This window comes from Ranitomeya variabilis, chromosome 3 (genome assembly GCF_051348905.1).
Source record: "Ranitomeya variabilis isolate aRanVar5 chromosome 3, aRanVar5.hap1, whole genome shotgun sequence".
Taxonomy (NCBI): Eukaryota; Metazoa; Chordata; class Amphibia; order Anura; family Dendrobatidae; genus Ranitomeya; species Ranitomeya variabilis.
The window spans coordinates 379,920,067-379,944,363 of NC_135234.1; the positions used below are offsets into that span (position 1 = coordinate 379,920,067).

Consider the following 24,297-nt stretch of genomic DNA (forward strand, 5'->3'; position numbering starts at 1 on the left):
GTCCGTGTGCAGAACAAGGGAAGCGCAGCCGTGAGCCTGACTCCTCCCACACATGTGACCGATCACATGGACATGACGTCATCACAGGTCCTTTAGCTGCTCGGATCCGGCACTTATTACCAACGTCTGCACTGGACTGTAGCGTCTCACTTCCCCTTCACAGCGTAGACAATGAAGGACCAGGAAATGCAAACTTGCACAACAGCTGCACTTCCCGCCTCCCCCAACAGCTCCCCTGCCCCCATACCAACTCCTGAAGGACAGGACTCAGCAGCTCCATGCACAGCTGCCAGCCAAGGTGAGTGCCCACCCTCACCCTCTAAATGTGCCCCCCACACTGGCTAGTGCTGGCCCAGGATGGGGCTATGTGGGTGTTGTTTACAGGGCGGGGAGTTTTGTTGTGTTCCTGATTGTTTTCTATTTGTTGCAGATTTTCATGTTTTTTTTTATTTGCCTAAACCCCAGCATTGGATAATGAGGAGAGATGACGGGAACATCTGACTTTATCCTCTCTGAATCCCAGTTTGGTACCTTCTAACTCCATTGCGGCCTAAGGTGTTATGCAGGCGACCATAATATTGGTGGATTTTAGCGTCCATATTCCGGCTGCTGGACGCAGCCTGGTTGTGCGTTTTCTGACGCGAGCTAATGGCATCATGGATCCCTATCATACTGTTGGCTCAGGTTACAAAATCTACTTTCAGGCTGGAACTTGGACGTGTAAAAAAAAAAAAGTTGCTAAAATGTGCCTCAATCAGGGCTATAAGGGGATGTAGAGTTAGGGGCTTTCACCAGGACGTCTTGGGGTATCCGGCACAGTTACGTAGCTAAGGAAAATGACTTAAAGTTACAGCCCCAAGGCCTGAAGTGAGAGATGTGATTGCTGCCCGGTGCATTGTTGTCACGGAGACCACCATATACATAGAGACCACCACATACATTGATGTCCTTGTAGAGCCGCCACTGCCCAGACTAGGTGGGACACACATGGTCTCCCCGACAACACTGCACAAGTGACAGCACCGCAGGAAATGTGGCATGTAAGTCTGGCACTTCTGATACACCTTTTGTCTGCTCAAAGTCCACATAAGCCTGTTTGTTTGTTTTTAACACATCCAATTGTGGAACTTAATAATTATTCCAAGATCTATTAATTAAAATGCACCTTGTTTGTATTGTAAAGCAAACCCTTTAAGCCTCCTCACGATAGATATCCGTTGATTGACCGATCAATGATTTGGCTGACATTCTCTTCCCCCAACTCTTTCATCACAAAAGATACGGCTGGCAGAGTCTGAGACCCATTGTTTCAAAGTACAGTGAAATAATAGTATACAGAGGTAAGACCCAACATCCAAGGAAAATAGTTATAAAAAGAGAAAAAAAAGCTTTACTTCATCACAAAAGATTTTTATCTGACCAAGACATTAAATGCTAAAAAAAACAATTAAAATGACCCAAAATTGCATGTCGCATCATATTCTAGGTGACAAGAGTATATATTTGTGCACGCGAACACACCTGTCACAATATAGAAGTCGTGCATGACCACCTAATTACAACTTAACAGTGTCCCATGCCAAATAACGTGAGCAGTGATAATAAATCGCTAACAAACTCTTAGCAAAAAGTATTATTATAATAGCGCCATTTATTCCATGGCGCTTTACATGTGAGGAGGGGTATACATAATAAAAACAGGTACAATAATCTTTAGCAATACAAGTCACGACAGGTACAGAAGGAGAGAGAACCCTGCCCATGAGGGCTCGCAGTCTACAGGAGATGCGGGAGATTACAGTAGGTGAGGGTAGAGCTGGCCGTTCAGCTGTATAGTGGAATGAAGGTCACTGCAGGTTGTAGGCTTGTCGGAGGTAGATCTTCAGGTTTCTTTTGAAGGTTTCCACAGTAGGAGAGAGTCTGATATTTTGGGGTAGGGAAGATGCACGGGAGAAATCTGGTATGCGATTGTGAGGAGAAGAGATAAGAGGGGAGTATAGAAGGAGATCTTGTGAGGATCGGAGGTTACGTGCAGGAAAGTACCGGGAGACCATGTCACAGATGTATGGAGAAGACGGGTTATGGATGGCTTTGTACGTCATGGTTAGGGTTTTGAACTGGAGTCTCTGGGCAATGAATGGGGAGCCAGTGAAGGGATTGACGGAGAGGATTGGCTGAGGAATAGCGGGTGGCTTAGTCGGGCAGCAGAATATAAGATAGATTGGAGGGATGCGAGAGTGTTAAAGGGGAGGCCACTGAGTAGGAGGTTGCAGTAGTCAAGGTGAGAGATGAGGGCATGCATTAGTGCTTTTGCAGATTATTGGTTAAGGAATGTACGGATCCGGGAGATATTTTTGATTTGGCAGGAGGTGGAAAGGGCTTGGATATATGGTTTGAAGGACCAATCAGTCAAAGGGTTACCCCCGAAGCAGCGAGCTTGTGGGACTGAGGAGAGTGAGCAGCTGTTGACTTTGATGGATATGTTTTTTGGGGTGGTTGAATGAGATGGGGTAAAGATGATGATGAATTTTGTTTTGTCTGGGTTGAGTTTTAGAAATTGAGAAGAAGGATGGAATAGCGGACAGACATTGTGGGACTCTGGTTAGTAGGGAGGTGACAACTGGTCCAGAGAGGTAGATCTGTGTGTCATCAGCATAGAGGTGATACTGAAAGCCGTAGGACTCTATACGCTCTCGTAGGCCGAAGGTGTAGATGGAGAAGAGCAGGGGTCCTAGAACTGAAACTTGGTGGACACCGACAGATAGGGGTCATTTCATGGTAACTTACATTACATTCACAAGCCAAAAACTGGCTACAGACTGTTCTTTGAAGGCAGGCACAAAAAGGAGTGAATGTATATTGTACATTAAACTATTCTCAATAGATTTCAACACAGTTTGATTTTTCAACGCTAAAATTAAATACAAAATAAAATTGTTATTACTTGGTAACTTACATTACAAAAAAAGGAAAGACAATTGTCCATATCATGAGTCTGCCAAATTTTCTGTTCTGGTAAACAGGGGAGAAGCACTATTTTTATTGTATTAAAACACCATAGTCCCAGCAACTTTAAAACATTTATTTTAACCTCTCAAGTTAAAAGCAACAGTTTTTATTACAAGAAATATAGATAAGTTTCGTTACCGCACAGTATAGTAACTTTCGTTACTAAGCAGATGGTAACTTACATTACAATATGTTTTATCCATTGGATTAAACTTATTGTAAGGTAAGTTACGGTCATCTTTGTAACGTAAGTTACTATATTGTGTTGTAATGTAAGCTACCATGGAGTGACCCATAGGTGGTTTGTGAGTGGGAGATGCTGAATGTCCGGTCTGTTAGGTATGAAGAGGTCCAGGATAGGGCCAAGTCTGTGATGCTAAGAGATGAGAATCTGTAGTAAGAGGGAATGGTTCACTGTGTCGAAGGCAGAGGACAGGTCCAGGAGGAGGGGGACAACAGAGTACAGTTGCTTTGGCAGTTAGTAGGTCATTGGTGACTTTAGTTAGGGCAGTTTTGGGTGAATGATGCAGTTGGACGCCAGATTGTAACCAGTCAAAGAAGGAGCAGGAGAAATGGGAGGACAGTAAATTAAGTAAACCTTGAAAAATCCCATATTAACAAAGATCAGTGTTAGTGGAAAAAAACAAAACTAAAAAACAAACAAACATGGGGAAGATGTCATGCTAGATAGAGCTGTGTTTCAGGGGGAAAAAATCCCAACTTCCCTATACACGAGCTCTTGGCTTTGCTGAGCACTCCTATGTTCTCTATGAAGGAGCCGTTGTAAGACTTCTCTGGTGGTGGCTTATCTCACCAAGAGCAACAGGATCAGCATTCTGAAATCGGACATGCTGAAGTCTATTCTCTCCTGACATCATCTATTGGTGGATAGTCGGGAGGCCCTATACACTGTTGGCCGAACCTGCCTATATTGCTAAGATCAGATGACATCAGTTTGTGTTTGCGGACCATAAAACCCTGTTCACACATTCATGATTTGATAGATTTGTGTGCAGATCTGTGTGAAAGCATCCGCATCCCCTGTATGTAAATACATTTATGTGCTACAGAAAATTTCCACCCAGATTTTTGGTCACACTGAAAAAAATGTACAAGAATAAGTAGCGTGCTCTTTATTAGCTATACTGACTGGGGATAATCTTTTTGCAGATCTGAGAGACTCGGCACATCCATAAGCAGAAAGTGTCATCTTTTGATTTCTGATGTAGTAGTTATATGTGGGATTTAATGTGTGACTATAACCTCATCCCGCTTTCAGATAGTGTATCCAGACAATGCAAGCGCTCCAAGCAGTTACCGTATGTTTTACCCTTACTGATAAACTATTGAATTTACACTACAGTGATTTTTGTCCTTTAAATGATGTATTTAGCCCACTGTCTACATGTATAATTGTGTGCTCCTCTAAAGGTACCGTTACACTAAAGGTACCGTTACACTAAACGACTTACCAACGATCACGACCAGCGATACGACCTGGCCGTGATCGTTGGTAAGTCGTTGTGTGGTCGCTGGGGAGCTGTCACACAGACAGCTCTCTCAAGCGACCAACGATCAGGGGAACGACTTCGGCATCGTTGAAACTGTCTTCAACGATGCCGAAGTCCCCCTGCAGCACCCGGGTAACCAGGGTAAACATCGGGTTACTAAGTGCAGGGCCGCGCTTAGTAACCCGATATTTACCCTGGTTACCATTGTAAAAGTAAAAAAAACCACACTACATACTCACATTCTGATGTCTGTCACGTCCCCGCCGGCGTCCACAGGGTTAAAACTGCTTTCGGCAGGAGCGCTGCTATTGCACGCGCTGCTGCCGAGAGCTTCCCTGCACTGAATGTGTCAGCGCCGGCAGTAACAGCGGTGATGTCACCGCTGTGCTCTGCTTTACGGCCGGCGCTGACACAGTCAGTGCAGGAAGCTCTCGGCAGCAGCGCGTGCATTTAGCAGCTCTCCTGCCGAAAGCAGTTTTAACCCTGTGGACGCCGGGGGACGTGACAGACATCAGAATGTGAGTATGTAGTGTTTTTTTTAACTTCTACAATGGTAACCAGGGTAAATATCGGGTTACTAAGCGCGGCCCTGCACTTAGTAACCCGATATTTACCCTGGTTACAAGTGAAGACATCGCTGGATCGGTGTCACACACGCCGATCCAGCGATGACAGCGGGTGATCAGCGATCAAAAAATGGTCCTGATCATTCCCATCGACCAACGATCTCCCAGCAGGGGCCTGATCGTTGGTCGCTGTCACACATAACGAGATCGTTAGCGGGATCGTTGCTACGTCACCAAAAGCGTGACATTGCAACGATATCGTTAACGATATCGTTATGTGTGACTCAGCCATTAGGGTACATTTATACAGGCTGATTCGCCTAATCTGACAGCAGCATAATCTAGAGACAGGGACCCTATTGTGTTTGCTGTAGGTTTGATAAAATCAGTTGTATCCGCAGGAGATTATCACTAGAGGACTAGCAAATCTGCTGCCATGTAGTCCTCCATATTCATGAGCTGTGTATAACCCCGCCCCCACTACTGATTGGCAGTTTTCTGCCTATGCACTATGCACACAGCTGCAAATCAGTGGTGAGGGCAGGGTTATACAGAGCTCAGCATTCATAGAACTAATAGATAAAAAAGTGACGTTTATCAAAATGACAGCAAGCAGCCCATTAAGTGCTACATCGAGGAATCTGGTTCGGTGCTCGATAACATACTTGTTTACATAGGCCAGCAAAAACTGATGGGGACAGATCACTTCATCATATTGGAAGCACAGACTGAATATGCAATTGATAATGATTATTTTTCCAGGGCATAAAAGATCTAGTTACCCGATGAATGAGCTTTTTGCTCCTTCAGTGGATGATCACCATCTTGTTTACATGGGCCAGCAGTCAGGAGTGAAAGTTTGTAGATTGTCAGCCTGTGTAATAAATGCAGCTTCAGCTTTCAGCAGGGCTAGGTCTCTACAGTTTTCCAGCCTCTGGATATAAACAAAAAATGTTCCATTCACTAATCGCAAGCAGAGATCTTGAAGTTGAGGAGAAATGTAGACTTCTTGTTTTTACAAATGTAATTAATGAGAATCTGTCACACAGCTCTTTACTTTCTACTATCTAATGTGTCCTCTCAGACAGCCATGCACTCTGAGAAAGCTTGTGTACCTTCACATGTGCTGAGAATATGTTCATGTCCAGTAGTGATCAGTTAGGACAGATCCAGCAGCGCAGACACAAGTTTTTGGTCCGTTTTTAAATGAAGGATCTCTTTTGGATCCAATAAGTAAAAAACGGATTCAATACAAATGAAAGAAAAACTGTTGGCCAATTAACAGATTCCTTTTCCATAGACTTCAATGTTTAAAAAAAGGAATCCGGCAGAGATCATTTATTTAAAAGCAGACTAAAAAGTTCTGTCTGCCCAACTTTTTTGCCAATGGATTGCTGCTGGATCCGTTCTAAGTCATCTCTGCTAGACATGTGAACATAGCCTTACTTTGTTTTGTTATGTTGCCTTTGCAGGTGAGGGAGCTGTTTGTCATGCTGCTGCCTCTAACTGTGATGTTTCGGAAGAACTTAGCAGGCAATTAGAGGATATTTTGAATACCTATTGTGTGACTGTCGGCCAAGAAGGAATGGCTGACTCTGAAGAAACGGATAAAGGTCCTCCCGAGACTGCTAAGAATGGACAAACTGAGGTTGTGGTGCCAGAAGTTAATGGAGTGAAGGAGGAACTACGTGGTGCACATGATAACCGGACAATAAGTGAGCCAGACAAAGATCAAAAGCGAGTGCCAGACAAGAAAAAGGCAAAGGGGCTCGGTGAGTAATAACTATGCCAGTGCAGAAACCAGATTCATGGTGAGAGTCCTCCCCCATGTCATTGATGCTGTGTTGTGTATCCAGGAGACATATCAATTACCTGCTTGTATCTCATCGGGACCTCTGATAAGTATACATTTTACAATGGAGTTGGTGGTTCTATACTATCTAGTCTACTGAAAATGTGGAAACAGCCAAGCAGATATGCAGTTTTTAGAACTTCTAACTGGTGGAAGTGGTCACAGGATCACCATCTGACTCCAAGGAATCACCCCTCCTTTTTGGGAATTTGGAGGGCTGTTTAGTGGGTGTGTACTTGTACCAAGTATCGACTATTAATTAGTGTGAAGAGGCTCTGTATGATAGAGATGTATGCGGGATGAGTGGAAAATGGAATAATGAACACCACTGACAACCTTTATGCACATTGATGCTGTGAACTGGTCCTCCAAACTGAATATTCCCATTCAGCCATGTCATTGAATTTCAGGAAAGGAAATCACCCTGCTAATGCAGACCCTAAATACACTAAGCACCCCAGAAGAAAAACTGGCTGCCCTGTGCAAGAAATATGCAGAACTGGTGAGAGCTGATAGAAATATGTTTTAATACTTTGTCACTTGCTATGATACTAATGTTTACTATGTTGTCCCCAAAGCTGGAAGAACATAGAACGTCTCAAAAGCAAATGAGAGTTCTGCAGAAAAAGCAGACTCAGCTCATCCAGGAGAAGGACCAGCTCCGTAATGAACACAGCAAGGCCATTCTAGCTCGTAGTAAATTGGAGAGTCTTTGTAGAGAGTTGCAGAGGCACAACCGAAGTTTAAAGGCAAGTATAAACCTATGTTTCATGTATAGAATGCATGGAGGAAGCAATTCCCCCCCCCCCCCCTGGTGCCTTATGGTGTCAAAAAGCCCCTCTGCCATATAAGACACCAGGAGGTGATGGCCCCTGCTACAGATTTTGCATTGGGGCCCAAGAGTTTCAACTTGCGCCTCAGGATCCAGGGTAATAACTGTAGGAGGAAGTTGTTTTTTTTTTTTCCAGTGCAACCATGTGTTGGTATCCATGAGATATTATCATTAATATGTAGTACAATTGATTTTGAAGTATGCAAAAATAAATTAAAAATTAGGACCCGTTTAGACATTTCTGTTTTACCTATACAGGAGGAGGGTGTGCAAAGAGCCCGCGAGGAAGAGGAGAAACGCAAGGAAGTGACTTCTCACTTCCAGTTGACACTGAATGACATCCAGACTCAGATGGAGCAACACAATGAGCGCAACACGAAGCTGCGCCAGGAGAATGTCGAACTAGCGGATAGGCTAAAGAAGCTGATAGAGCAGTATGAGCTGAGGGAGGAGGTATGTAAGGAGTCCGCAAGACATAAACATGTGAAGGCTGATAATCTCTCTAAGGAACTGGTTTAGCAGACACAGCTGGTTGCCTCAAAACAAGCTTCACTGCTCCACTGAAGTAAAATGACAAAAAATGCTTAGGTAAAGGTATACAAATTCTCAGTTTATGATTATAATGTGAAGTCAGAGATGGGGGGTTTTTTGCATCTTTTGGGGAAAATATAGCTTTTGTTTGGGATATTTTTTATTTTTTTGCTTCTCATTGGAAGGTGTGTATTTTGTCGACCCCACCAATAGGAATGGGCAGATTTCTTTTACCATGCCTAAGGCATTTTTTCTCCTACGCCTCATTGGGGGACACAGGACCATGGGTGTTATGCTGCTTGCCACTAGGAGAACACTAAGTAAACACAAAGAATTAACTCCTCCTCTGCAGTATACACCCCTTGACTAAAGAGAACTATTCACTTGAATTATTATTTTTTTTTTTAAGTGGAAACGGAATCCCTCCACCAATTACTGCGGCTCCTCTGATTCCGAAACAGTTTTTCTTATTCTGTGCCCCACTGTTTCAAAGTTATGCTTCCCGGTAATAAAGCACATTTTACCTTCAACTAACTGGCTGTATACCCCAGAACTTCTCTGTGGACATCCATCCTGTTAGACAGCGGTTCTGTGGTATATACCCAATTGGATGAAGGTACCATTTGCATCTTTGTTACCAGGGTGCATAATTTTAGAACAGAGGGGCACAAAAAAAGAAAGCTGTTCTAGAATCAGTGGAGCATCTGTAATTGGAGAAGGTACTCAGTTTCAGTTACAAAAAAAAAATCCACTGAAAGGTCCTCTTTAAATGAGTATTTTGGGTTGTGCTTGTGAAAACCAAACAACTTACTTTTTAATTAAAGTTCATCTCTGATCTTTTTTATGTACTACCAATGAGACCATGCACAGTGCTTACAAGCTGTTTGCTACTTTGCTTGGAAGCACTGCCCTGAGGCTGTCTGGAATTGCAGGAGTGCCATGTTGGCCCCTGATCTCGGCCAGCTTCAGCACCATGGCACTTCCAAGGCTTCAGAAGCAAGGCTCCCTGATAAAGCGACATTGGAGGTCACACAGTTAGGCCAGCAATCCTGCTGGCTTCAACTGTCAATCAAGCAGTAGCGCCCAACTACACCCATCATTTAGGAAGTCTGGAGGCTGCTAAACAGTGTGCTTCTGCTTAGAAAGATGGGACGGCCATTGACTCCCCAGTGTGTGTGTGAATAATAAACACACTATTCATTTGGACCCAATTTCTTACTAGGGTCAGACAACAGTATAAAAAATTGGTGCAAATTTTTTTTTTTCTCACTTGTCATTCCGATATTTATTTTATAAAATAATAAAAAATAAGCTGTTATATATGTGTTAGAAATCAGTTGTGTGACTGGTGGGGCATAGTGCCCTCTTAGTTATGGTCTTCTGTTTAGTTATAGCTGTAATTAATTGCTTAATTACAATTCCTTAGCATTGACAGTGATCAGAGACAGCAGGACCGCCAAGGACACGGTTTTCCTTCAGTTTCTAGAACTGCCAGATTTTCTCTTATGGCCAGGTCAGCACACGTGATCCCTCTCGCTTTTTCTCCTTTCTACAGCACATTGATAAGGTTTTTAAACACAAAGATCTTCAGCAGCAGCTAGTGGATGCTAAACTGCAGCAGGCTCAAGAAATGCTCAAGGAAGTGGAGGAGCGTCATCAGCGGGAGAAGGACTTTGTAAGTCAAACACCCACGTCTTTTCATATTTCCTTTGTGCTGACCAACATGATCTGCCATATTTTCTCTACAACTATTTTATTACTGTTCCTTATTTTTCTTAACATTTTTGCTATTTATCAGAGCCACCTCAAGATATTGCGTTGAATCTACAGTTTGTGTGCTTGAGCATACTTAGGCTGGCACATTCATTGTTGTTGATTTCAAGCTTCCTTCCCATTACGCTGCGTACCTAGAATATGGATGGCTCGTAACTCCATAAGTATGACAGGCTCTCGGTACACCACACTCACAGGACATATGTCAGCCAATATTCAGCATATGTCTACATGAGGAACTCATAGCTGGTGCTGCTGCCGAATACTTAATCACTACTTAAGAGGCAATAAGTGGACAAATTCTTTTTAATCACTTGTAATAACATTTAGAATATAGCACCTGACTCATTCTTTGCTGTTGTATTCAGCTGTGATAGCCATAACCTCTCTTTTGGGAGGTTATTTTGCCTGTTCAGGCAAAAACAACTAAATGTGAGAGCTTGTTCACACGCTGTGATTTTGCCGCAGAAAAAAAAACGCAGCGTTTTGCATTAAGAGTAAAATGATGGAGATTTTTTGGAATCTCATGCACATGCAGCTTTTTTTCTTTGGTTTAAACCATTAAGGCTGTGTGCACACGTTCAGGAGTTTTCACGGTTTTCGCTATAAAAACGGGATAAAACCACAAAAAATCGCATACATTAAGCATCCTATTAGAATGCAATCTGCAATTTTTGTGCACATGTTGCGTTTTTTTCCGCGGCGGAATCGCATTCCGGAAAAAAAATGCAGCATGTTCATTCCTTGTGCGGAATCGCGGGGATTCTGCACACATAGGAATGCATTGATCCGCTTACTTTCCGCATGTGGCTATGCCCACCATGCAGGAAGTAAGCGGATCATGTGCAGTTGGTACCCAGGGTGGAGAAGAGGTGACTCTCCTCCAGGCCCTGGGAACCATGTAATTGTTTAAAAAAAAAAAAAAAATTAAAATAATTGTGACACTCTCACCTTCCGGCGTCCGTCGCAGCGTTGCCGCTCCTCGCAATGCTCCCGTTCCCAGTGATGCTTTGCGGCAATGACATGTGATGACGTGAGTCTCGTGAGACCGCTACGTCATCTGAGGTCATTGCCTCTAGGCATTACTGGGAACGCAAGCATCGCGAGGAGCGGGAACGCTGCGAGGGACGCCGGAAGGTGAGAATATCACAATTTATTATTTTTTATTATTATTTTTAACATTAGATCTTTTAATATTGATGCTGCATAGGCAGCATCAATAGTAAAAAGTTGGTCACACTTGTCAAACACTATGCTGACAAGTGTGACCAACCTGTCAATCAGTTTTCCAAGCGATGCTACAGATCGCTTGGAAAACGCTAGCATTCTGCAAGCTAATTACGCTTGTAAAACGCTAGTGTTTAGTGGGAAAACGCATGCCAATTCCGCATGCGTTTTACCCACGGCACAGTTGCAGAATTGCCGCGGAAATTTCCATGGCAATTCCGGACGCGTGCACATAGCCTAAAGGTTTTTTTTTTTTTTTTCTTTTCCAAATCTGAGGCATGTTAATTCTTTGAGTGTTTCTGCAGTGTTTTACTGATTCCAATGACGTGTCAAAAACTGTGCATATTTTACTCAGTGATTTTCTTGCCAAGAGTATATTCAGTATATTTTTCTGTAGCAAAAAAGGGAAATGTGCATATACTGTTACTGTACATTTTATAAAAGGTTTTTCATATATTACTGAATGGTGGGGTCCAGGTTCTGAAACCCCCCTCCGTTTTGTCAGAACACTGCTTTGAAGTGTGTGTATTATTTTAGTTTAGTTGTTCATTTTGTTTTTCTTTATATATAGCTTTTGAAGGAAGCGGTGGAATCACAACGTATGTGTGAGCTGATGAAGCAGCAGGAGACCCACCTCAAGCAGCAAGTAATACCTTCATTCTTTCGTCCTCATTGAATCTGCACACTTCTCCGTAAAGCTCCCAGATTGAGTTTTATAGACATTTAATAATAATAATAATAATAATAATTTTATTACCGTATTTTTCCGACCATAAGACGCATTTTTTTCCTCCAAATTTGGGAGGAAAGTGTGGGTGCGTCTTATGGTAGGGATGTAGCATGTGGGGAGGGGGGCAGCAGCGAGTGGGATCGCACTGTTATCCCACTTCAGGAGGCAGAAAAATGTCCCCGCTGCTCGGAATCAGCGCCGGGAAACCATATGGTCCCGATGATTAAGTGCAGTGAATATTCATTAGCTGCTTCCACGCCCACCTATCAGCTGAGCAGTGAGCTGGGAGCAGCAAATGAATACTGCACTTAAGCAGCGACACACATGGTTTCCCCAGCGCTGGATTCCTGCAGCAGCTGGGGAGATCTGTGTGTCTGGGGGAGGAGGAGGCAGCAGCAGCAGGGGCCAGGGGAGAGGAGATCGCTGCATACCTGCCTGGGCTGGACGCTGAGTGCTGTGCACAAGGAGGACCTGTGTGATGACAGAAGTGGGCGGGCTGGAGCATCACATGGCAGCTCAGAACCCTCCCTCTTCTTGACATCATCACAGGTCCTTCAGACTCCCCACTAGAATCTGCTGGCTTCCTCCTGTGCTGTGGAAAGGCAACAAGAGGGAGGGCTCTGTGTGAGGTCATGGGATGCTTTTACCTCACCACAGTGTGGTTGGCTGCCACAATTAAGAGGTTAGTCTTTACAAAACACAATAAAGCACTCTGCCACTCCTTTAGTGAACTATAACTCCCAGCATGTCATAGGATCTGCAGGACATGCTGGGAGTTATAGTTCTCCCATGGGATTTTAAAGCAGCACTCCAGTGTTATTTTGCAGTGCTGGAGTGGTGCTTTCAATATAAGCCCTGTGCCCCCATCCTTATACTCACCCTCCAGCATCTTCATATAGTACTGTACAGACACCACACTGGTCCTGCAGCTTTCAACATAATAACATACTATTATACGTGGTGTTATTATATATAATAGTATGTTATTTATGTTATTAAATATTTTACCACATTTTTTTGCTTTAAATATTTTTTCCCTTTTTTCCACCTCTAAAACCTGGGTGCGCCTTATAGTCCGGTGCATCTTATAGTCCTAAAAATACGGTATATAGCACCAATATATTCTGCAGCATTTTACAATTAATCCGGAACATGTACAGATAATAAAGACCTTACAAAGTAACACATGTATCAACAGTTAAAGGAGGGTCCCACTCGCAAGCTTACAATCTATGAGGTAATAGGGGGAACACAATAGGTATAAAGTGCTTGTCATGTACGGTCCAGCCATCACTATAATAGGGTTTCCAGTCCACCACCTGACAGCACCATTGGAGGACGTCCTTCTTATCCGTAGTGGGACAGGAACCACAAGTTAAAAGGACCCTCCCCACTCCACCCATCAGTGTTTTTCCTGTCCCACTGCGGATAGGAACTGCAAGACGCCCTCCGACGGTGCTGTGCAGATGGTGGGGATCGGGGGGCCCAGCCTTTCCCTTCCCCGCCGCAAGATATCTGCGGCTGATACCTGCCATGGGGGGTCCCTCATCCTCCCCAGTGTAGCGCTGCTCCTGGGGTCCAGTCCGCTTCCTCCTCGGGGGGCTCTCGGCCCGGGTGCCTGCATGCCGGGAGGTGTATGCGGCGACCGCTTCCAGCAGCGGCCGGCTCCAGCGTGCGGCCGCGGTTTCCGGGTCCAGCGGCCGCGTCACTTCCGGTTGCGACGACCGCGTCACTTCCGGTGCGACCAGCATGGAGGATGACGCCGGCAGCAGCGCCGGCCTCGGTGAGGGGCTCAGCGCGGTCACCGCAGCGGCGGTAAGGAGGGCAGGATCAACCAGGTAAAACCTATATAATCTCACCAGGGGGGTCTGTATACCGCCGGCCATCCTGACAAAGGGAGCACTCGGCTATACGTAGAATTGTCACTAATGGAGGAGACTGCCAGACCTGAGGGGACTGACCAGCTTCAGGGGCACGTGAGTGGGCTATGCAAAGCCATACCACAAAGCTCACCCCTCCCCCTGCTTCCTACTTACGGTGCCACGTGTCTCTATTTTACCCTAGGCTGAGCCTTCCATCCCCACAGCCGAAAGAAAAAAATCGGGGAAAAATAAATGCCCGATATGTTCCACTAAGTTTCCGGAAAACTGGCGGAAACCATTGTGCAAATCATGCACATCCAAAATTGTGGGTGATGAGCAGACAGCGCTGCTATCCAGTATGAGGACCATGATACGACAGGAGGTTCAGGCTTCTATCTCAAGCTTGAATCTTCCCCAGGCTACTCAGTCAGAACCGCAGACTTCACGGAAGAGGCCGAGGGAATCTAGCCCCTCTTCCGAGGGTGAGGTTTCGGGGGATTCTGACCAGGAAGAAAGAGACGGATCTGTGGGCAGAGGGAAGAGATATCTCTTCTCCGCAACAGACACGGATGAGCTTCTTTATGCTGTGCGTAACACCATGCAGCTACAAGATACACCAGAGGAGACCTCGATCCAGGACGAGATGTTTGGCGGATTACATGCCCAAGTGACAAAAGTCTTCCCCGTCAACAACCACATTCGTTCCATGATCCTGGAAGAGTGGCAGGAAGCGGAGAAGAAGCTAGTGATTCCCAGGGACTTTAGACTTCGTTTGCCCTACAACCCTGAGGACATTAAAGTGTGGGATGAAGTTCCCAAGATCGATGTCCCACTAGCAAAGGTGGCGAAGAAGACCTCAATCCCATTTGAGGACTCTTCCGCATTAAAAGATCCTATGGATCGTAAAGCAGACGGTTTGCTAAGGAGAACTTGGGAGTCCTCCGCGGCAATAATACGGGCCAATATAGCGGCAACCTCCGTAGCCCGGTCAATGCACTTATGGATTGACGATTTAGAGGATCACCTCAAAGCCAAAACTTCCAGAGAGGTTATCCTTAAATCATTGCCATTGCTCAAACTCGCAACAGACTTTATGGCAGACGCTTCTGCCGAATCTGTAAGGTTCGCGGCTAGAAGCGAATCCCTGTCTAATGCGGCCAGAAGAGCCATATGGCTTAAAACCTGGTCGGGGGATCTCCAGTCAAAAAATAAATTGTGTGGAATCCCATTCTCAGGAAATAAAGTATTTGGGCCAATTCTAGACGATATTCTAGAAAAGGCCTCAGATAAAAAGAAAGGTTTCCCTGAGGAGAATACCAAAAAATATCAGCCCTTTCGTAGGTCCCGACCTGGTCAGAGGACAGACTACAAGGGGAAAGGGAAGACTGGGAGGTGGTCTTATCCCAAGGGTGGAAAAGGTAGAGATTCCATCTTCCCTGGTGCAGGGACACCAAAGTCAAATAAATGACATAAAGGTGGGAGGTCGATTACAGAAATTTCTAGGGGGTTGGCAGAAGGTGTCCCAGAATCCTTGGATTCTACAAGTAATTGCACAGGGATACAAATTAGAATTCTCCGGCAGTCCCCCAGAAAGATTTGTAGTAACCCGACCTTGCCCGCTCTCCGACTCCTCCATGTGGACAAACATCCAGGAGCTGTTAGAATTAGAAGCGATTGTGCCAGTTCCCATCTCAGAAAGAGGCGAAGGCCATTATTCTCATTTATTTTCAATAAAGAAACCGTCCGGGGACTCCCGGACGATTATAAACTTAAAACCATTAAACAAATGGGTACGGTACAAAAGATTCCGGATGGAATCTATAAGATCCACGACGCCTCTAATAGACAAAGACATGGTAATGTGTACCCTAGATCTGAGCAATGCATACTATCATGTCCCGATACACCTCTCCTACCAAAAATTCCTGAGGTTTGCCATAATGAACAGGGGGATTGTACATCACTTTCAGTTCAGATGTCTCCCCTTCGGGCTTGCTTCAGCGCCCAGGATCTTTACCAAGCTGATGTCGGAAGTGGTGGCCTATCTGAGGAATCAGAATGTGACCATAGTCCCATACCTGGACGACTTCCTGATAATGGCGAAATCACAGAAACTCCTCAAGATAGACTGCACTTTCACCCTTTCCATCCTACAAGAGCTGGGGTGGATTGTGAACTGGAAAAAGTCCTGCCTGGTCCCAAATTCCAGAATAAAATTTTTTGGGGTGATCTTGGATTCCAACCTAAGAACATCTTTCTTACCAGAAGACAGACAAGAGGCCTTGATCAGACACATCCATCAATTCAGAAGAAGTACCCCCTCCATAAGAGATGCAATGAGGATACTTGGCTTCATGACAGCATGCATACCCTGTGTGAAATGGAGCCAATTCCACTCACGGGAGTTGCAAAGAGAAGTCCTAGGATCCTGGAACAGGAAACAGAGTTCCCTAGACAGGAAGATGCTTGTGTCTCCGTCAGTGAAGAGATCCCTAACCTGGTGGACCAGACCGAGGAACCTGAGAGAGGGAGTACCGTGGGTACTCGATCCCTGTGTTACTGTTACCACAGACGCCAGTCAATACGGATGGGGCGGTCATATAGGAAGAACATACTACCAGGGAGAATGGACTCCTCAGATTGCGGCAAGATCATCGAATTTCAGAGAGCTGTATGCAATCTGGAAAGTGTTGAGCCAGGCCCAGTCATTGGTCCGAGACAGACACGTGAGAATACTGTCCGACAATGTCACAGCAGTGGCATTTCTGAGACACCAGGGAGGTCCGAGACATCCACCACTGCAACACTTAGCAGACCAGATTTTCAGGTGGGCAGAAAGATCTGTCAAATCCATCTCGGCAGTTCACCTGGAAGGTACCAAGAATCAACTAGCAGATTTCTTGAGCCGAAAGTCGGTACATCCCGGAGAGTGGGAACTGAACCCGGAAGTATTCAGCTGTCTATGCCAGAAATGGGGCACACCTCAGGTGGACCTCTTTGCCGCCAGGTCAAACGCAAAGGTCAGAGCATTTTTTTCTCTGAATCCTCTAGATGGAGCCACAGCAGTAGACGCCTTGTCTCAGTATTGGGGAGAAGGCCTCCTGTACGCCTTTCCGCCTCTTCCTCTGATATCGAAGACACTCAGGAAGATACGAGACGAGAGAGCAACTGTAATCCTGGTGGTTCCCTTCTGGCCAAAAAGAAGCTGGTTTTCTCTACTGTCCAGGATGTCAACAGAAGAACCAGTCTTTCTACCGAACAGGCAGGACCTTCTGCTTCAGGGTCCGGTGTTCCACAAGAATCCAGACTCTCTGCACCTATCTGCTTGGATCCTGAACGGCAAACCTTAAGATCCAGAGGCCTGTCAGAAGAGGTCATTACCACTCTCCAGGCAAGCAGAAAGCCGGTGACTTCGGCGATTTACAACAAGATCTGGAAGCGGTATTGTTCCTTTCTGGGAGAAGGTCATGTGGATACTTCAAAACCAGATATCCCCAAGATCCTCGATTTCCTGCAACTCGGATTTGACAAGGGCCTTCGGCCTAGTACTCTAAAAGTACAGATTGCAGCACTTAGTGTATTTTTTGATACATCACTAGCCTCCCATCCCTGGATAGCAAGATTTTCCAGGGCCACACAGAGAATGAGGCCACTTGTGAGGAAATCAACTCCTCCTTGGGACCTAAACCTGGTCCTTAACACTTTGTGTAAAACCCCTTACTTACTGTCAGAAGATATGGACATAGCCAATCTCTCCTTTAAAACCGCCTTCCTAATTGCCATCACATCGGCTAAAAGGCTAGGGGAGATGCAGGCTCTTTCTATCCAGAACCCATATCTTCAAATCTTTGACGACAGAATAGTCTTCAAACATAACCCAGCTTTCCTCCCCAAAGTAGTATCATCTACCAATATAAATCAGGAAATAATCCTTCCTTCTTTCTGCCAACACCCTAAAAACGCAAAAGAAGGGGTCTACCATAACCTTGACGTTAGGGAGACTGTTCTAAAATACCTGGGGGCGACAGAAAGCTGGAGACGGGACACTAACTTATTTATTCAATACGGTGGTCCAAATAGGGGTTGCAAGGCAGCAAAATCAACCATTGCTAGGTGGATTAAAAACATGATTAGCCTAGCATATACAAACCAAGGGAAAGATCCCCCGGATACTCTTAGGGCCCACTCAACACGAGCTATCTCTACATCATGGGCAGAGAAGGGGGGAGCCTCAGCTGAGCAAATCTGTAGGGCGGCGACTTGGACTAGTCTTTCTACCTTTGCTAGACACTATAAAATAGATGTCGTATCAGACCAATTAGCCTTTGGTAGGAAAGTCTTACATGCAGTAGTCCCACCCTAGTTAACATCCTTTGGTATTCTCCAATGGTGCTGTCAGGTGGTGGACTGGAAAACGGTAATTAGTTCTTACCGGTAATTGTATTTCCAGGAATCCACCTGACAGCACTACTAGTTCCCTCCCACTGCAAACTTTTACTACTGACTAATGTGATGTAACATTGGTGTGTAATTGTAAATAAACTCTTTTTTGCATCCATCCAGATGTGGTACTTAGAAAATCACTGATGGGTGGAGTGGGGAGGGTCCTTTTAACTTGTGGTTCCTGTCCCACTACGGATAAGAAGGACGTCCTCCAATGGTGCTGTCAGGTGGATTCCTGGAAATACAATTACCGGTAAGAACTAATTACCGTTTTTTCTAATAAACTGCGTGAGCCGGTCACTAGCCAGTATTGTTATAGTTACCAATTGCTATTGGGTGCATGAAGGATGTGGACACAGATGAATAGGAAGGAGCAGATTTAGAAAGTGGTAACAAGGAAGAGTTAGGTTAGTGAGTTGAGGTGATAGTTTTGTCTAGAGATGTGTTTTTAAAGCACGCTTAAAAAATGTGTGGGCTAGGTACTAGTCGGAACATCTGGGGGAGTGCATTCCAAAAAACTGGGGCAGCATGAGAGAAATCTTGAAGACAGAGGTGCAAGGTTCAGATTATGGAGGATGTTAGTTTTAGATCAGTGGCAGAAAGGAGAGCACGGGTAAGGTAATACACAGATGAGGGAGGTTCTGGGGTGATGCAGATCTGTTTAGAACTGAGAAGTTTGTATTGTATTCTGTAGCGAGCGGGCAACCACTGCAATGACTGACACAAGGTGGAGGCATTTGTGAAGCTTCTGAATAGAAATACGACCTTGGCTGCTGCATTCAGGAATTTGAAACAATGATCTGAGTTGCTATTTGGGTATTGATGGATCTGTCCGTTTTTTGTTTTTGTTTTTTTCCTTTTTATATGATTGAAGAGAATTTCTGAACATCTACTGCACAGTTAATCATTTCTAATGGTAACATTTGTGACTTATTACCCATACATGACCTGACTGTTAATTAGGAAATATTAGGTGCGATAATAAGACCATGTATACTTACAGCAGTTGTCGGCCATTGTAGTGCTGTCTCATTCTCTTTTATTTCTCCCGTTACATTCAGTTGGCCCTGTATACAGAAAAGTTTGAGGAATTTCAAAACACTCTTTCTAAAAGTAATGAAGTCTTCACAACATTCAAGCAGGAAATGGAAAAGGTGAATTCTTCTGATCCGTGTCTTGCTCCTCTAACTTCTTTTAAGATCTCATTTTTGGCTGTCTTGCTGTCCTCCATTGCATCAGAAGCTTACAGGGCCTTTAGCAGACTCCTTGCTACATGGTAAACTATTGACATCCCGTGAACGTGTAGCGGAGAGGAAGGGTTGGCAAATAGGAGCCAATGCATGCGTGCGCTAGCAGCACAGCCATTTAAATGCAGCTGTCAGTGATTGACATCCATATCTGAATAGTTGCACAGCAGCAATCAATGCCAGCTCTGGTCGCTGCTGTTATAGGCAGCAGCCAGCTGTGTAAAACATCTGACCTCTGCCATGCTTGGAGCAGACTCAGCTGTGACAGTTTCAGGGGGCGCAAATGTGTTAATAGCAGTTTCCCATATATCCCACTTCCTTGTCTTAAATGATGTCCACATGACATAAGTAATACTATTTTATGTACATTTATTTGTTTTATGTAACATGTCTCAAAACAGAAAATGCAATTAGCTAGGAAAAGATATGCAATCAATTAAGTGGTTTCAAATACGAAACAGATGTCATATAAATACTACTATTATTTATTGTTATGATGGTATTTGTCTTGCAGATGACAAAAAAAATAAAAAAGTTGGAGAAAGAGACAACTATGTACCGATCCAGATGGGAGAGCAGTAATAAGGCACTGCTTGTCATGGCTGAGGAGGTAAGATTTGTGAACTATTTGCTCTACATAAAACAGCTAGTAATGACAACTTTAGTGAAAATGATAACACTTTATTTTTCTATTACGTGGCTTTCTTTTTTATAATAGAAATTATTTTGGGGAGTAAAATGGATTTTTGCAACCAGAATGCTGTAATAAAAAAAATCTGGAAAATCATATCCATGCTAGGGGCTTTTATGGACTAGGAGGCTCATGGTCAGCTTGTCCTGTAGGGATAAACTTCTGTCGCTTTAAACCACACAGCCCAGTAAGTGACACATCGCCATAATCAAGGTCTTTGCCCCTACATCATGCTCCTCTCAGATTACACAGCAAAAACCTGCTGACAGATTCCCTTTTAAATTCTGTTCACTTGGAACCATAACCTGTACATCTTAAAGAAATTGGTGTTATATGACCTATGCAAATTTTTCTGTGGAATTGCTACAGATAAATGGATATATAAGTTGGAAAGATTTGCTTTCGTGTTTTGTAACAATCATTCTGCCAAAATCTGACATATTACAAGAAGTTAAAGGAAAAAAATGCCATTCTAAAAAAGCTGCTATGAATTAGACATCAATAGTTGACCCATAAGGAATTCAAAATGGTGAAGATGACGGAGCTAGACCGGTGCTAGACCAGATGTCCTTCATGTCTGCTCTCCTTCTACTGATATTTCTTTTGTAGATCTTAGCTGGGGGGCAGATGAGATGCCTTGTATATGCTTCATGTGTACCCCTCTTACCACTCTGTGCTTTTATCATTCTGTCTCCTGCAGTTTCCTCACGTTACTATTGTTCCACTAAATCTTTCTCCGTATTTCATCCCCCCCAATTTAATTGTAATAACATTTGCTTTCCAGAAAACTCTTCGTGATAAAGAGCAGGAAGCTCTGCAGGCCAAGATACAAAAATTAGAAAAGCTGTGTCGTGCCTTACAGACAGAGCGTAATGACCTGAACAAGAAGGTGCAGGGTCTCAGTGGACCTCCAGCCCCCTCTCCAGAGACCACTCCAGATGATTGTATGAGTTGCGCTGCACCCACCAGCAGTGAGAATGTTGAACTGAACAGCAGTGGTGCATGCGGGCAGGATGCCCTGCCAATCTCCCCGCCGTCTCCTACTCCAGCTGCTGCAACTGAATAATACAGATGGGAGTGAATGCTTCATATGTAATGTCCTCATTCCTTTTATAAAATGGCTTCCACTTTTATAACCCGCCTTACACACTTACACTTCTGTTTGCTGTTATGTTAATTGTTTTCCTTTCCAAACTACCCTGTAAGACAGTCTGTATGTCATACACCAGTGGCAGTCTACTCTGGAGCCACATGCCTTCTGCAGGTTGCCCAAACTCAATGTACTTCTTTTTTTTTGGATGCTATTCTGTCCTGATTCATTTTAAGGAAAATAATTTAATAAAATAAGGCATACTTTCTCTTAGTGTAAAATATCTGCTGGAAAGCGGTGTGAAGGATCTCGGCTTGGACTTATGTTGCCGATCCATAAGATGCATGTATACGAGTCATATCTAAAGTTTGCATCAATCATGGAACGTGTGAGAGTCTCTGTTCTAGGTGCTAACTTTGGGATCATCGGCTATATGTGACACCTTGTAGACCAGGGGTGTCAAACTGCATTCCTCGAGGGCCTCAAACCATGCGTGTTTTCAAGATTTCCTTCTCATTGCACAAGGTGCTGGAATCATTCTGTGCAGGTGATTAAATGATCACCTGTGCAATACAAGGAAATCCTGAAAACATGACCTGTTTGCAGCCCTTGAGGAATGCAGTTTGACACCCCTGTTGTAGACAATCCCAAAGTCAGCTCGGCCTCATTGCCAACCCAGAAAAGGGAGAGGATGACATATGTTGCGCAGGACCATTAGAGTTTTGTAAAGTTGCTCCTTTATTTTACAACCTGCTAGAAAACAAGACCTTAAATCTGATTGGCAGAAAGATCACTGATTTTTTTTTTTTTTTATTTAAATAAACCACCTCGACTTATTTTTCCCATGCAACCAGAGCACATTAAAATGTTATATAAGAAAAAGTGAAGTGCTTAGTGAGAAGCTAATGGGGAATGCAAACTGCTGGCATGTGTTTCCCTGATGATGGCTAGTAGAATTGGGGCCTTCCATTTAACTCTCTCATTTGCTATCGTAGACAAAATGTTCATTTATTTAGTGGCACAGTTATCTTGTTTGGTTTATAAGGTCTCCCCCACCCCCAATAATGGCACCTATCCGCTGTGTAGGTGATAAAGGTTCATTGTGGGACACCCCCGTCCCCATGCAGAGACCCTCCACCGATTACTAGAGCCTCCTATTACTCCTTGCTGTCTGTCGAGCAATGTATGGACATTCATTGTTTTTGGGACAGTCAAGGGCTGTACTCTCTTGAAGGAGTTTCCATTTGCAGCACAAAAGATGATTCCACTGGATGAACCAGAGTTTTATTTGTTTGAGTGTTAGGCAGCCTGTTTATAGTGAAACCAGCCTTCCTAGGAACGTTCGTTCACGATAATCTTTGTGTTAATGCTCTTTAATTTTGTCCGATAAAATACTAGGAGCATCACAGTGCTCCAATTTAATCCCAATTGCAGCAAGGAGGAATAGGGGCTCCAAGGAAAAAGGATCACTCTTATCAATTGGCCGTTGCTTTGCAGCTCCGCCTCATTCACGTGAAGCGCAAAGTCACGCGGCCTACTCCAGTCCTATCCAATCAGTGTGGCTTATTCAGTTATCGATCGTTGTTTTACAACAGTCTTGTTTCTTTCTTATAGCATGTATGTGTGGAATAAATATCAACTCTTATCTTTTTTGTATTTATTACCACCGTCCATTACTGGCATGGCCAAATATGCGGAGTCTGTGAAGAGCTTTACTTTGCACCCCTTAATTTTTCAGTATTCTCATTGCTGAATGTACGTATCACAACATGCTGCAGTAAGCGGGGCTGAGTCTTGCACATGAATATATTCTACTTTTATGCACACACCAGAAGTCTTTCATTGTCACCGCGGGTTTGGTACAACATAATTGTTAGAATGAAAAACCTTTCCACTGTTACGTGTGTCATTGTGTGATAAAGGCTGCTTCATATGTCATATATAATTGCTCTTAATGAATCAGAATGATAACCTATATTTCCCCGGATTCTCTTTGGTCATGCCTTGGAAAGATATCCCATATCAGCAAGAAAAACACATTCTTAATATCAGTTCTTCAGTGAATGGTGAAACCAGTTTGTGAATGATGTTATAAGGTGAACTGCTGCTATATATCAGGGGCTCTTCAGCCGTCAAATGGGGACCAGTAATAAAAGCCTCCTTGGCCAGGCATTTGTACTGTAATTTTAGAGGCTCTAGTGTGGTGTATCCAGCACTTAGGTACCAAAGAGACTGTCCTACTCTGTGAGTTAGGCAAGCAGGCTGATCTTCATTGTTATAATGGAAGTAGCGTGTAATATTGAAAATAAATAAATTGTGGCTTTCTATTCCATCAGTTTGTTTCTTTTATCTACAGCCTTTCTAGCATACGTCTAAAGGGCACACAAACCTTGCCAACTGTGATACACTTGTGATTGTGTAACGTAGTCTGTTAGCTTTTTACTTATTTTTTTGTGTGGGTTTATATGTCAGAAACGGTATTACCGGTTCCACCAACTTTGTCATGAGCACCACTCGCTCTCAACACATGCGACGCGGATGCTACTGTGAAGGCAGACTCTGCTTCCCCACTGGATCGTCCACTCACCAATAGGCAATTGGTGAGAATGATGGCTGGAAACGAGCTACGCGCATCCCACAGCCAGTTCTCTCATCCACACCACTCGGGCTACTTTCACACTAGCGTCGGGAACAACCCGTCGCTGCGCGTCGGGCCGACGTTCCCGACGCTAGTGTGTTCTCCGCCGCACAACGGGGGCAGCGGATGCATATTTCCCACGCATCCGCTGCCCCATTGTGATGTGCGGGGAAGTGCGGGGAGGTGGGGGCGGAGTTCCGACTGCGCATGCGCGGTCGGAAAAAGCGGACCGTCGGGAGCAAAAAACGTTACATGTAACGTTTTTTTCTCCCGACGGACCGCTACCATACGCCCA

At 44.3% G+C, this 24,297-nt stretch overlaps 1 protein-coding gene across 1 annotated transcript; it reads left to right on the forward strand.

Annotated features, from left to right (window-relative positions):
- Nucleotides 1-23,696, forward strand: TXLNA (taxilin alpha). Its single transcript, XM_077296025.1, has 10 exons — nucleotides 1-298; nucleotides 6,559-6,858; nucleotides 7,349-7,440; nucleotides 7,517-7,687; nucleotides 8,029-8,223; nucleotides 9,857-9,976; nucleotides 11,873-11,947; nucleotides 19,398-19,490; nucleotides 20,098-20,193; nucleotides 21,059-23,696. Exons 1-10 carry the CDS (start codon nucleotides 172-174, stop codon nucleotides 21,338-21,340), a joined length of 1,551 nt encoding a protein of 516 aa, XP_077152140.1. The 5' UTR covers nucleotides 1-171; the 3' UTR covers nucleotides 21,341-23,696.
- Nucleotides 23,697-24,297: the final 601 nt, after the last annotated feature.